Source organism: Aquila chrysaetos, chromosome 25 (genome assembly GCF_900496995.4).
Source record: "Aquila chrysaetos chrysaetos chromosome 25, bAquChr1.4, whole genome shotgun sequence".
NCBI lineage: Eukaryota > Metazoa > Chordata > Aves > Accipitriformes > Accipitridae > Aquila > Aquila chrysaetos.
The window spans coordinates 8,254,936-8,266,642 of NC_044028.1; the positions used below are offsets into that span (position 1 = coordinate 8,254,936).

At 41.7% G+C, this 11,707-nt stretch overlaps 1 protein-coding gene across 1 annotated transcript; it reads right to left on the bottom strand.

Moving 5' to 3' along the window:
- Positions 1 to 205: 205 nt before the first annotated feature.
- Positions 206 to 11,457, bottom strand: NPTX2 (neuronal pentraxin 2). The gene is made up of 5 exons (XM_030002263.1): positions 10,868 to 11,457; positions 9,115 to 9,331; positions 5,376 to 5,620; positions 3,761 to 3,940; positions 206 to 1,847 (listed from the first exon to the last, which is right to left on the bottom strand). The coding sequence occupies exons 1-5, from the start codon at positions 11,309 to 11,311 to the stop codon at positions 1,620 to 1,622; spliced, it is 1,314 nt and encodes a 437-aa protein (XP_029858123.1). The 5' UTR covers positions 11,312 to 11,457; the 3' UTR covers positions 206 to 1,619.
- Between the last annotated feature and the right edge of the window lie 250 nt (positions 11,458 to 11,707).

Here is an 11,707-nt window from a genome sequence, read left to right on the forward strand (position 1 = left end):
ACGCTCTCCCCAGTGGTGGTTTCATGCACATACACATCCCCCTAAGCCACTTGTGGTTGAAGACTGTGATTTAAGACACTTAGGGAATAAAGAGAACTCTTACAGGACTGTACTCCTATCAGTCTAGAGAGACAGTAGCTGAACTCATAGCAGCTATGAAGGAGAACATTTAGTGTCTTGTGTGACTATAAAGGAATTAAAAGACTCATTTTACAGTGCATTTTAATTAAAAGTTCATTATAAGAATTTTCTTTTAAGAACAGCATACTACATATTAATGGAAATATGTAACTTTATCCTACAAATGGGACTGTCACCATATTATTCTTACAATTCAAACATATGAAAAATAAAATATGATATTTAGCTTTATAAATTTCCCCTCCCCCCCTTTAAATCCTTTTTCTTTTAAATAACAAAAGAATTAACTCTTTCCCGGTACAGTGCATTTGCTATCTGCGAGCCACAAACCAAGTAGTCACATCAATGCCAAGGAAACAGCAACATTGTTTGCAAAATATTGAGAGAAAATGATAAAAAAATATATTAGTCAGCCCAGTGCTTACAGAAGAGACAGTCAACAAGAATTGAAAAAACAGCACATTTTCATATTACATAGGACCATTAAAATAACATAGAAAACAGTGCAGAAGACTTATGCTGGAAAAATATAGAGCGATTCTCAGCAAGCAGAAACTGAACTTTGGCACTTGCTCATAAAAAGGCCTTTCAAAGCAAAACAAAACAGAAATTCACTTAATCACAGCTTGTATATTTAAAAAAATAAAGACATTGACTAAAGCAAGAGAAACAATAGAGAAAAGTTTACAAGCCAGGTCACTATGAATTCAGTACATTCAGCCTACAGAAAATACAAATACAATCTTTCATCCATCCATCTAGGCTGGGATCCTGGCTAGCAAGACAGGCTTTGGGACAGAACCTTACCTGAAGCATCTCTATTTCAACAGAGCTATGCTGATTACACAGTCCGTTTCTTCAAATTGAACTAGAATAGCATGTCTCAAATACATTGCCTCCTTATCGTAAAATAAGGATTTCTAATCTGCAAATTAAAAAGCAAGACCCTTGCACTCAGACAGTGGCTGTTCTGCTCTACCCATAGTTGCACCATAACCACTGTAGTGTAAGGATTAAGTGATTTCTTTAAAAAGGGCTAAAAAAGAATGGCTTCAGTTCAAAGGGGAGACGATAGACTGGAAGGAAGGATTCACATTTAGCCTGTTAGTCTTAGCGCTTTGTCAGCACTGCACATTGTTAAAAGGAGGACTGTAGTTAACATGCGCATGGCTGTTCCCCTTCCCTGCCAGGACTGATGAACTAAACTCGGGCCTAACCAAAACGCTGCTGCAGGCCAAAGCAAATTTTTGGATCAGGCCATAAGAAAGCAAGGGCTGCTCTAGCCAAGAAGTGCTTCTTTCATTGTCAGGCTCAATGCCCCAAACTAGCAGCTATCTTTGCACTGAGGCAGTTTACTCAATTTTTTTTATTCTTTTGAGGAGTTAAGATTGGAGAAGGGCAGAGAGAAAAATAAGTGCTTTAGATTCCACAGAACATTGTCCTACTAAAGGGGGCACTTGAATGGGAAACAATTGCAGCTATAAATCTAGCAGACGCTCTTCACATGTCTCCACAGGCCATTTAGTAGCACCTCCAAACACATCAACGTTGTTGTCAACCCAGGGTATGATGTTGCCAGGCATGTTGGTAGAGCAGTTAGCAATATTCATGATGTCTTCAGCTTTTAAGACCCTGTCCCATATATTGAACTGGCTCATCTCCCCAACGAAGGCTTGAGTTGCATCAAATCTTCCTCCTACTGTGTCCTTTAGGCACACAAGAGTTAGGATTAGATGAGAAGGTTATTTCAGCATTTTCTTCTTCAAACTTGAAGACCCTCCCCCCCAGCCACACTGCTAGGAGGTGCAGAGCTAGGTCACAGAGATGAACAACTTCAAGTTTCTAGAAGGGCTACTTTGAACAAGATATTCTATGGAACAGTTAAAAGCTCCAATCTGAAATGCACCAAAACAATTCAAAGCAAACAGTAGTGACTGTATACCATCACACAAAGGCTATACATAACTAACCCTGCCCCCAAGCAGTAGAGCAGGAAGGCAGCTTTAAATATTGAGGCTAATTTAGGAGCCATTTTGCAAGCTTGGCACAGGACAACTTCAGCAAGAACTGCATAGATGTGTAAGATTACTCCAAAAGCTTTATGGCTATAGATTAAACTGTAACTGCAGCCCTTGACAATTGTCTGCAGGGCCTGTAAGATGCGATCTTTGGATCTAAATAGACAGGCTTCTTCTGGTTGTACCAAATGACTAATTCAAACTGGTGCATAAGACTAGAAGTGTTTGCTTGCTCCAGCCACTACACAAGGACAGAAATCACACATTTTGTGTGATCACACTAACACGAAACTGATAGCATAGGATAGAACCAAGCATAGTACAGGCAAATGACATGAGAGAGTTACAGAAAAGCTGCCAGCCACTTAATAGTGAGCTGGAGCATCTGCTATGCAGAGTGTATTAGGATTCTGAATTTACCATTCTGTCACTTATGTCATGGATAAGTATCTACTAAAATCAGTATCAGGACAAAACTAATCTTTCATTGCCCCGTTGTGAGCCTGGGAGTCCCAGAGAAAGGCTATTTCCTGCTACTCATTACAGTATTTTTTTTAGTATATGTATAATCATACAAAGAACAGGTAGAAAAAAATGTGAAGATAAGAGCCACACAATTCATAGGCAATAGCTTAATGAGATATTAATCAGAAATGCAAGATTCAAAATCCTTTTGGGGTTTTTTTTCAGTATTCAAAAAGGACTTATCCTTAACCTCATGAATGGTTTCTGTTGGCAGTACTAATAATCAAACTTTATTAGCATTTGCATTAGGAAAGTTATTTACCTACGTCTTTAATGAGAAACCAAATGTCTGATTTAGAGTTGTCCCTTTGACTTCAGACTCATCTTTAAAGTAGACATCAAATTCTGAATGAGTGACAGACTCTGCTACTCTAAAAATGTGTTACATACTGAAAAGCTGCAGAATTCAGTCTGGACAGAGTTCTCCGTAGCAGGCCAAATTATAGAATATCCTGATATACACACAAGCACTCCAGTGCCCACAGTTGTTGGTCCCCTCACCCCCATACACACACTTTCCTTGGTCTGTTCCAGGGCTTGAGGACTAACATTCTTACTATTCTGGGGATAAAGAGGAAAGGAAGGGGGAAAACCAGTAAACTGCTAAGGGGGACAGTCAATTTGGCTTCAATTAAAAAAAAAAAAAATTAAACAAATCAAAGCAATTATACTTGGTCGACTTTCAGCAAGCTCCTTTTTGACTGCTCATAAAACAGCGCTAGCCGATTCTGTCCTTTTCTGTAACTTCAGTGGCCACATTGCTAGTTACCAGCAATCTAGCTCAAAGGATCTAATTTAAGGCATTATTCAGATCACTGATGAAGTTGCACACTGTAGCATTAAGAGTGGGAATAGGAATAGCTGCAACATGAATATTCTGAATATTTAGTAAATGAAAGGAAATATACCAATGTATGATTGCATTAAGTGTTTGTTGCTTTGTTTTAATCTTTCTGATACTGTCTATACAACAGGACCAAGTGTTTAATGAGGAAATTTTCTCACAGCTTCTGTTCGTTTGGGGAGTTTTAATTTAACTTTTTTTTAAACCCTGGAACATGCTGTCATTCACTCACCTGTTCCTGACCCAGGATCAGGACACCTCCAGGTTTAATTGGGTGCCAAGGAGCAAGATTCTCCCCAGTGCCAAGCTTCTCTCCATCCTGAAAAGCCTCCCACATTCCATCTCTGGTTGTCCACGTTATACAGATATGATGCCATTTTCCATCACTAATGAAGAGAGGGAGCTGGGCAACCTACAAAAACCAAAGAACAATGCATGTTGCAAACAAAGTCTACCAGTTCAAGCACAACATTTAAAAAGAGACAGTATTTACTCTGTCCTCAGAAACAAACATTTCAGAGGCAGAAGTTAGTCCACATCTTTCTACTTTGTCCCAGCTCTCCTGTATTCAGGAATACAGCCATGCTTTTTATTCTAGATGTGAGCCTTTGTTTCACCTAGAATCAAGTGAAACAAGTACCAGAGTCTAAGCTGCTATCAATCCACTGATCCTGCATATTAAACTGTGGCATTTGTTGCTTAAATCTCAGTGCTTAGTCCTAACTTTCCATCCAGTGCTCATGTTGAGTTTCTTTTAAAATCTCAGGTTTGCCTGCACCATTTGCAGTTAACAACTCTGACAAACGGATCTGCCAGCTTCCAGTAAAACTTGTGGAAACTGTTACGCAGGGCTCCAGATAAGAAGGAATTATGATCCTTTAGGAATTTGATCTGAAAACTTGCAAGTCAACATAAGACAAGTGCAGTGGGCTATGGAGTAACTGTGATGTAGGAGAAAGAAAAGCCTCACAGAACATGAATAGTACTGACATAATATCAAAGATAAAAAGTTACTGCTAAAGATAAGCAGACTCAAGTTGCCTTCTCTTCCACAGGCAATTAAAAATAATCAGCTTTTCACTTTTACTGATTTGGGAGGATGCTAGGACTGTTAAAAGTCCTTAACTAGCCACATGACTGAACCACCTGTGTTGTGTTGTAGATCCGTAAACACCTGATCCCTCAGAGAGCAGGGAGTTACTAGGAAACCTAACTGAAGGTGGAGAGAAAGGAAGTATTTATAATCTGTTTTAATGCCAAGTTTCAATGGGTCTTGCTTTCCTCAAGCCTCATTCTGAAGCTTGCCAGAAACCATCAGTGGTATGCAGTAGTGTGAGACAAGTGTTTCTTTTTGTATCTAAAGTCTGAAAAAGTTATATTTAAACTGATGTTCTGTCACTAAGCATAACAAAATCATCCACAATTACATGCCTTTTGCTCCCTGTCTTCTGCAAAATTCATTTTAACATATCTGAACTTCTAGGATTAGAAAGACAGAAACACTGCAACTGGCTTAGATCTCACAGGTTTTGCAGTAGTGTGGCTTCAAATACTGCTTCTGTTCCATAAAAAACCCAAGAAGCCAAGATCTGCTTGTAAATTCAGAGGACATGCATAAGTGTGTACAGATCTAGATGTCATGCTGCTTTGTCTCAACACTTTGTTTCGAGTATTTTTATGAACTTGCAACAAACAGATGGACAACAACAGACAAGTAGATGCTACCATCTCAAAGGCCCAGAGCTGGCTTCTCTCAAGAGAGAATGAAAGAGTTACTAGAGAGGTACCAAGGGTTCAGGCCTTATTCTGATTATGTAGACAATAAAGAAGAGTTAGTCAATTCTCACCTTATCGTTAATTAGCAGTTCAATTGGATTATTCCCCCATTCTATGAGGACAATTTCATTAGCCTGCCCAGGAACAGCATATGAGAATGGAGTGCCAATTCCAGGAGAAGCACTTGATCTCAACCACAAGCATACAGTAAAAGCATACAGCTCTGGCAGAGTCTTCTTGATCTTCCCATATAAGTAGTTTGTGCGAAGAGGAAGGGAGACTTTGAATTCATCAGGTGACTTAAATGCACTGTTACCTAGAATTACATTGGGGAAGAAAAACCTTTAACACTAAACAAAACAATGTATTTATAATTCAGGTTAAGAAACAAAATAATTGATATTGACAATCTTTGGAATTTTAATCACTTTAGAGAGGTAAACACACAAAAAAAATTGAAGTAGTATTACTGAATGTTGATTTTGCAGCACAGAAAAATAGGTTTTATACACATCATGCTAATTACTTAGTTTATTTTTCCTGCTCATTTAGAGCAAAAAAATAGATGGCAGACAACTAATGAGAGGCTGTTAAATATTTTCTTCCTTCATTGTTTAGTTCATGGCTGGAGGCCTGCCTATTTCAAACAATTCAAACTGTTTTAAAAGATATTTACTGTTACTGAACATGGATTCTCTGGTATGCTCATTATTAAAGCATCATAGCGCTTCAAAAACAGTATTTCTTTTCCTACTACTGCTACACAGGGAGCTAGCAGCAGCATCCCCATTTTACAGATAGCAGGCTGAGAAACAGGTTGATGCTCTCATTTTGGATGGCCAATCTGAAATAGGAAAAAGCTGATATATTCCAGAAAGCAGAGTTAAATTCAGTAGAACAGATTTCTGTCCCATAGATGAATCAGGAGGTGATCTGAACAAAAACATAAAGCTGAAGTTCAAAGTGACCCAAAGAAAAATGCAATATAAAGTTATGAACTATGAAGACATTAGACATTTGTTTTAATACAAAAGCAGAAAATAGTTTTTTCTAAAAGATGTGATAAAAACCAGCGAGATATTCCAGTTTTTTGTGAAACTGAGAACTCTTAAGACCAAAACATTCTAAAGTTGCAATACTGTGTATTATATAGTTGGTGTATATTTCTGATTTAGTTGCTTACAAGTAATTTTCTAGAATTAAATATTAAGAAGAGAGAAATCCCACATTGTGCCACAGAATAAAACCCCACAGTTCTGTAGTAGAGTGTCACCCTCAACCTTTTGGCAACCTGTTCTTCTGAGTCCCACTCATTTCCTTTACTCACATTCCTGAAACAAATTCAATCCCCTTGCCAAACTTCACACTTCAATCCAAATGAAGAGCTGTTATCACAAAAGGTTGCCACAATTCTCATATGGAATTTTTAAACCATTGGCATTCTCTCAGTTCCCATTCTCAGAAGCAACTGAAGTGTTTTGACTGCATTTTTCACGGAACGAGGGGGTGGAAGAAGAAAAAGCTTGTCTGATGCTTGCATCTGTCTCGAGGAACTTCCAGACCAAAAAATGAAATATTCTAAATTCTAAGCAAAAAAACCCTACAGTCTTAGGGCTAATGTTGAGCAACCTCCACTAGGCTGGTACAACCAATCTCACATATAAAAAAACCCAAATATACTCCATTAAGAGCATTAGTCACTCTGTGAAAGAGCTTAAGGAAGCAATAATGGTTTGGAAAAGAACAAACAATATTCATCTTTTTTATATTTTTCAGTTTGTTCTCATGACTTGAAAACATCCACAACTCCAAATGATAACAAGATCCTCCTGTTCTGGGCAATGGGCACATGCACAGGATAACACAATCCTTTTCCTAAAGAATCTGAATTATTTTGGGACAAGATGGGCAAGAAATATTGTTATTCCCTTTTCAGATGGAGAAAATATATTTAGACATAGCAAGTGACCTGTTCATGTCTCCAGCAAAGCTAGGAATCACATTTAAGCCCACGCACTTAAATGTTGCAGGATTATTCCTCCACCCGGTCCTGCTTTTTAATGCATCATCTACTGCTGTCAATGGAGACAACCGTTGAAGGAATTACCAGAAGACTTTGGGAATCACAACAGTTGTACAAACTTCAAACTCTTCTGCCCCACCGGTAACTAAAGACAGCTGTCACAACTACAGATTAAAAAAATCCAAAGTTCATAGTGTTACCTTATAAAGTTAGGGTTTTTCCTCCATTTATTTAGCCTCAGGACAATGGGGAGCTTATGACACTCTAGTTAGTTGTTAGGAAGAGATGCTAAACAATATGGCATTTAAAATAAAAGCACAATACAAATACTATTTTCAAAAGAGGTCAGTTCACTTCAAATATTGTCTGCATTTAATCTACAAAATCATTAAATTCTTAGATTATTACCCTCACTTTGATTTGACAGAGGAGACAAAGGCACAGAACAGCTAAACTCCACTGTAATAGACAGCAAATTACACAACTAAAAGAAAGCCTGTGTCTTGGTTCCTGGCCCAAATTCTTCATTTCCCTGGAGACTTAAGACAGCCCTCTCTCCCCACACAAAAAAAATAAAGGTGGGAACAGGCTGTTTTTAACCTAACTAAATTACACATTCTTGTTCTCCTACCATTCCCTTTCTCCTTCTGATGACTTGCTGATATGAGTCACATCTTTCAGAGACAAGGACTAGCAATACTTGCCACATAAGACATTAACAGGCCACTAATTCTCCAGAACTTTAGTTGCAGTTTAGGCTTTATCTTGCTCTCAGAAAACACTAAATGACAGACCCAATAGAGGACCTCTTCTGCCTCCTTCCCTTTTCCCCTCCTTCACACTTTTTAAATTAAAAAAATAGATAGAATATTACACAAATGGATCCATTAGGTTGCATTTTAAAATTCATGAGATATGTATGTTTGCACCATTTCGAAAGCATGTCCATTAAGCTGCTTTTAAGCAGAGAGCCTATTCACCTTGGAAAATCATTTAAGGATTGGGCAGTGATATTTACTGGTACTCTAGTCCTACACAGTCCACTCTGTAGGTGTATATAGTGAATACAGAAAGATAGCTCTGTTCTTTGGCTCACTTCCATGGGCATTTGTAATTCAAATAAACAGACTCTACTCAAGCATAGAGATCTCAGTAATAATTAATCTAAGTATCTGAATAAATGACTAGGATTAAGAGAGTGTCCCCCAGTGGCACCATGTGTAATCTACTGTAAACTCTGAAGGCTATATGCTTGGGTTAGGACACAATTCAAGTATCTGCAGTTACCCGAAGTCATAACCAGCAACAAAAGGAAAGACCACCAGCAATACTTCCAAAGCAGCAGGAAATGGTTCTGGTATAAAATGCCATTCATTACATCAAAGGCAGTTGTGCTAATTACATTTAGCCCCTATGATTTTCAGTCCAAATAAAGGCAGGCAGCTTAGACATTATCTAGCTATTTACCTGACACCAGTATCATACTTCTTCCTATTTCCACTTACCTCCTTATAGATCTTTTCATCCCACAAACACTCAGAGTTTCATCTTAACCACCCACATATGCCAAATTAAGAGACAGAAATCCAAAGCCATACAGAGACCTGTCAAGAAGGAAGCCTGTGACAAAAGGAAAAAGGGAATCCAAGTATTTGCACTGTCACCTACTACTTAGTCCAGTGCCTTAACTCTTTCCCTCAAGGCCCACATTTAGACTACTGCACTAGAAGGAGGGAGTAAACAAAATTAATCAGCATGGGGAAGCGTTTAGATTCTGTGCAGATTACCTTTTTCTAGTTCAGACACTCTTTCTAGCAATGCGTTCAAGGCTGTCTCTGTCTTCTGCCGATGGGCTGACGTCTCATTATGAAGCAAAGACTTTTCATCCTCAAGCTCAGCCACTTTGCTCAGGAGTTGGCGTTCCAGGTCTCCAAGCCTCCGCTGAAGCATCTCTCGGAGGTCATTAGGCAGTGCTGCATATGACACATTGGCTCGGAGTTGGTGCTTTAGGGGAAATGAGAAGAAAAAGAAAATTGTCATTTCTAAAACAGAAACTGTGAAATGCAGATATGCTCCTGATTCAAAAGGGAGAAAGCAAGATCACGGAGTTCTCCAGCAAGTACAAAGGAAGCATTGCTTTTTAGCACTTGTCATGTTTAGTGCTTTTATCAGCACTGTAGCTAAACAGGTCCTGAAACAAAAGGGCACTTCTGTTAGAGGCTTCCAGCGTTTCATATGAAGGAGTCTTCATACATTTAAGTTCAATAAAATCAATGTAGGGAGCCAGGTCTGATGCACTTCCATTAGTATGGGTACACGTGGCATATTAGTCAATTTTTGCTTTACTTACTGCAAGTGACATTGCCAACGTAAGTACGCAGAAAAACTATTTCTTTTTAAATAAAAAATTAAGCTACTTTGAAAGCAAATTTACCAAATGAAAGTTTCCTCAGTTTTGATTTGCAGAGTAAGGAAGTCAGATCCTCTTTAGATCAACTGTAAGTATTAGCCAGTGAAAGTATTTTTATTTAAATTGGAAAAAAAAAAAAAAAAAAAAAAAAAAAAAAAAAAAAAAGAAAGCCCCACACTCTTTCAGATAACACTGGTATCTTTAGGGATACTACAAAACCAACAGTTCCACCTACCATTTCCCCCCTACTCCATTCTAGTGGAGTTTCTGTTCTACAACCCTAAAAAAAAAATGCCTCAGAAAGACAGCAACAGTAATAAAAGGATGTTATGCTACCAGATCATTCAAAACTGTAATTGAAAAACAGCCCAGAGTGTTTAGACCTCTCAGAATATTAGGAAGCTACTCGCCATCCTCACATCACCACTGACTGTTTGGAGGACAGCAGGAGGACACACATGTAGCTCTCAGGCTGTGGAAAGCAAAACAACATCCAGCACGATTCCTGTGGGAATACTCTCTATAAAATATTTCCATGAGTGCCACTCAACCACAGGCACTGTCCAAAGCCTCATGGAAATCACTTATCGGTGGGCTTAGACCAAATCCCCTTTCTATTCACAGGCGTACAGAATCGCGTTCTTTTTATTCTGTATCAGCTCTAAATACATGATCTTATCTTCGCAATCTGCCCAACACAATCTCCTCGTTACCACTGGTCTGTTCAGCACCATATGCCAAGGTCTTACTGCCCAAGACGTCAGCTTTATACCTCAAACCCCACAAAGTCACATTCCCAGAAAGAGAGATTTAGACATATTAATACAGAAACTAAGCTGGTGACAAGCAGGAAAACCATAATCTCCCCCCACGCAGCGGGAGAACACATTCACAGAGGAGCCCTTCAGGTTTTTTACCATTAAAGCGAGCAGATAAATTATCAAGAAAACCAGACAAGCCAACCAAGCAACTCGCTCCCAGGGCTTGGCCAGTTTGGATTTACCTCCGTAAAGATTAAGCGCACTAGTTGCGTTCACCCAGCGGTCCAAAGCCACTGTTACACGTTAAGTCGTTCCAAGTTTCTAAGCGGGTGGGCGGGGAGGCTGGCCCACCCCGCGCCCCGGCCCTACCTCCAGGCTCTCCAGCCGGTCCTTCAGAGTCTGCATGGTGCGGCTCAGCTGGTCGATGACCTGCGCCGGGTCCCGCGGCAGGTCGCCCATAGTGTCCTTGCCCTTGCCCAGCTCCTTCTTCCACGTTCCCGCGGCGGACTTGCCGTCGGCGCTCTCGCAGCGGCTCAGCTTACCGGTGAGCTCCCGGATGGCCTCCCGCTGGCTCCCGATGGTCTCCTTCTGCTGCAGGACGGTCTCCCGCAGCTGCAGCACCGTGGCTTTCAGCTCCTCCTCGGGGGGCAGCGCGCCGCCCTGCATGGGCACCGGGCAGCCCGCGCCGGCGGCGTCCAGCGGCAGCGAGGTGCACACGAAGCGGCTCCCCGGCGGGCTCTCCTGGTCCCCCGCCGCCGACCCCCGGCCGCCCGCGGCTAGGGCGAGCAGGAGCCCGGCGACCACAGCCAACATCCCGGCTGGCGAGCGGGGAGACGGCTCGGAGGGGACACCGCGGGGCGGGGGCCGAGCCGGCCGCCGCGGCTGACGGGAGGCCGGTCCCGCCGTCACCCCGTCCCGTCACACTCCTCACACCGCTCCCGCCTTCGCCGCCGGCCCGCGGCTTATATAGGCAGGGCGGGCGCGTGGCAGAGGGGGGGGGGGGGGCGGGGGGGGGGGCGCCGGGCTCGCGCCGCGCGCGCTGGTTGGCCGCAGCCGGCGCTGACGCCGCGCGGTCCCGGGGGCCGAGGCGGCGCGGGGGGAACCTGCCGGTCCGGCGGGAGCGGCGGGGGGGGGGGGGGGGGGCGGTGATCCGGGCCGGAGGGGCAGCCCGGCAGGTCTCCAGTGCAGCCTGCGGCTCGGAAGCGGCGT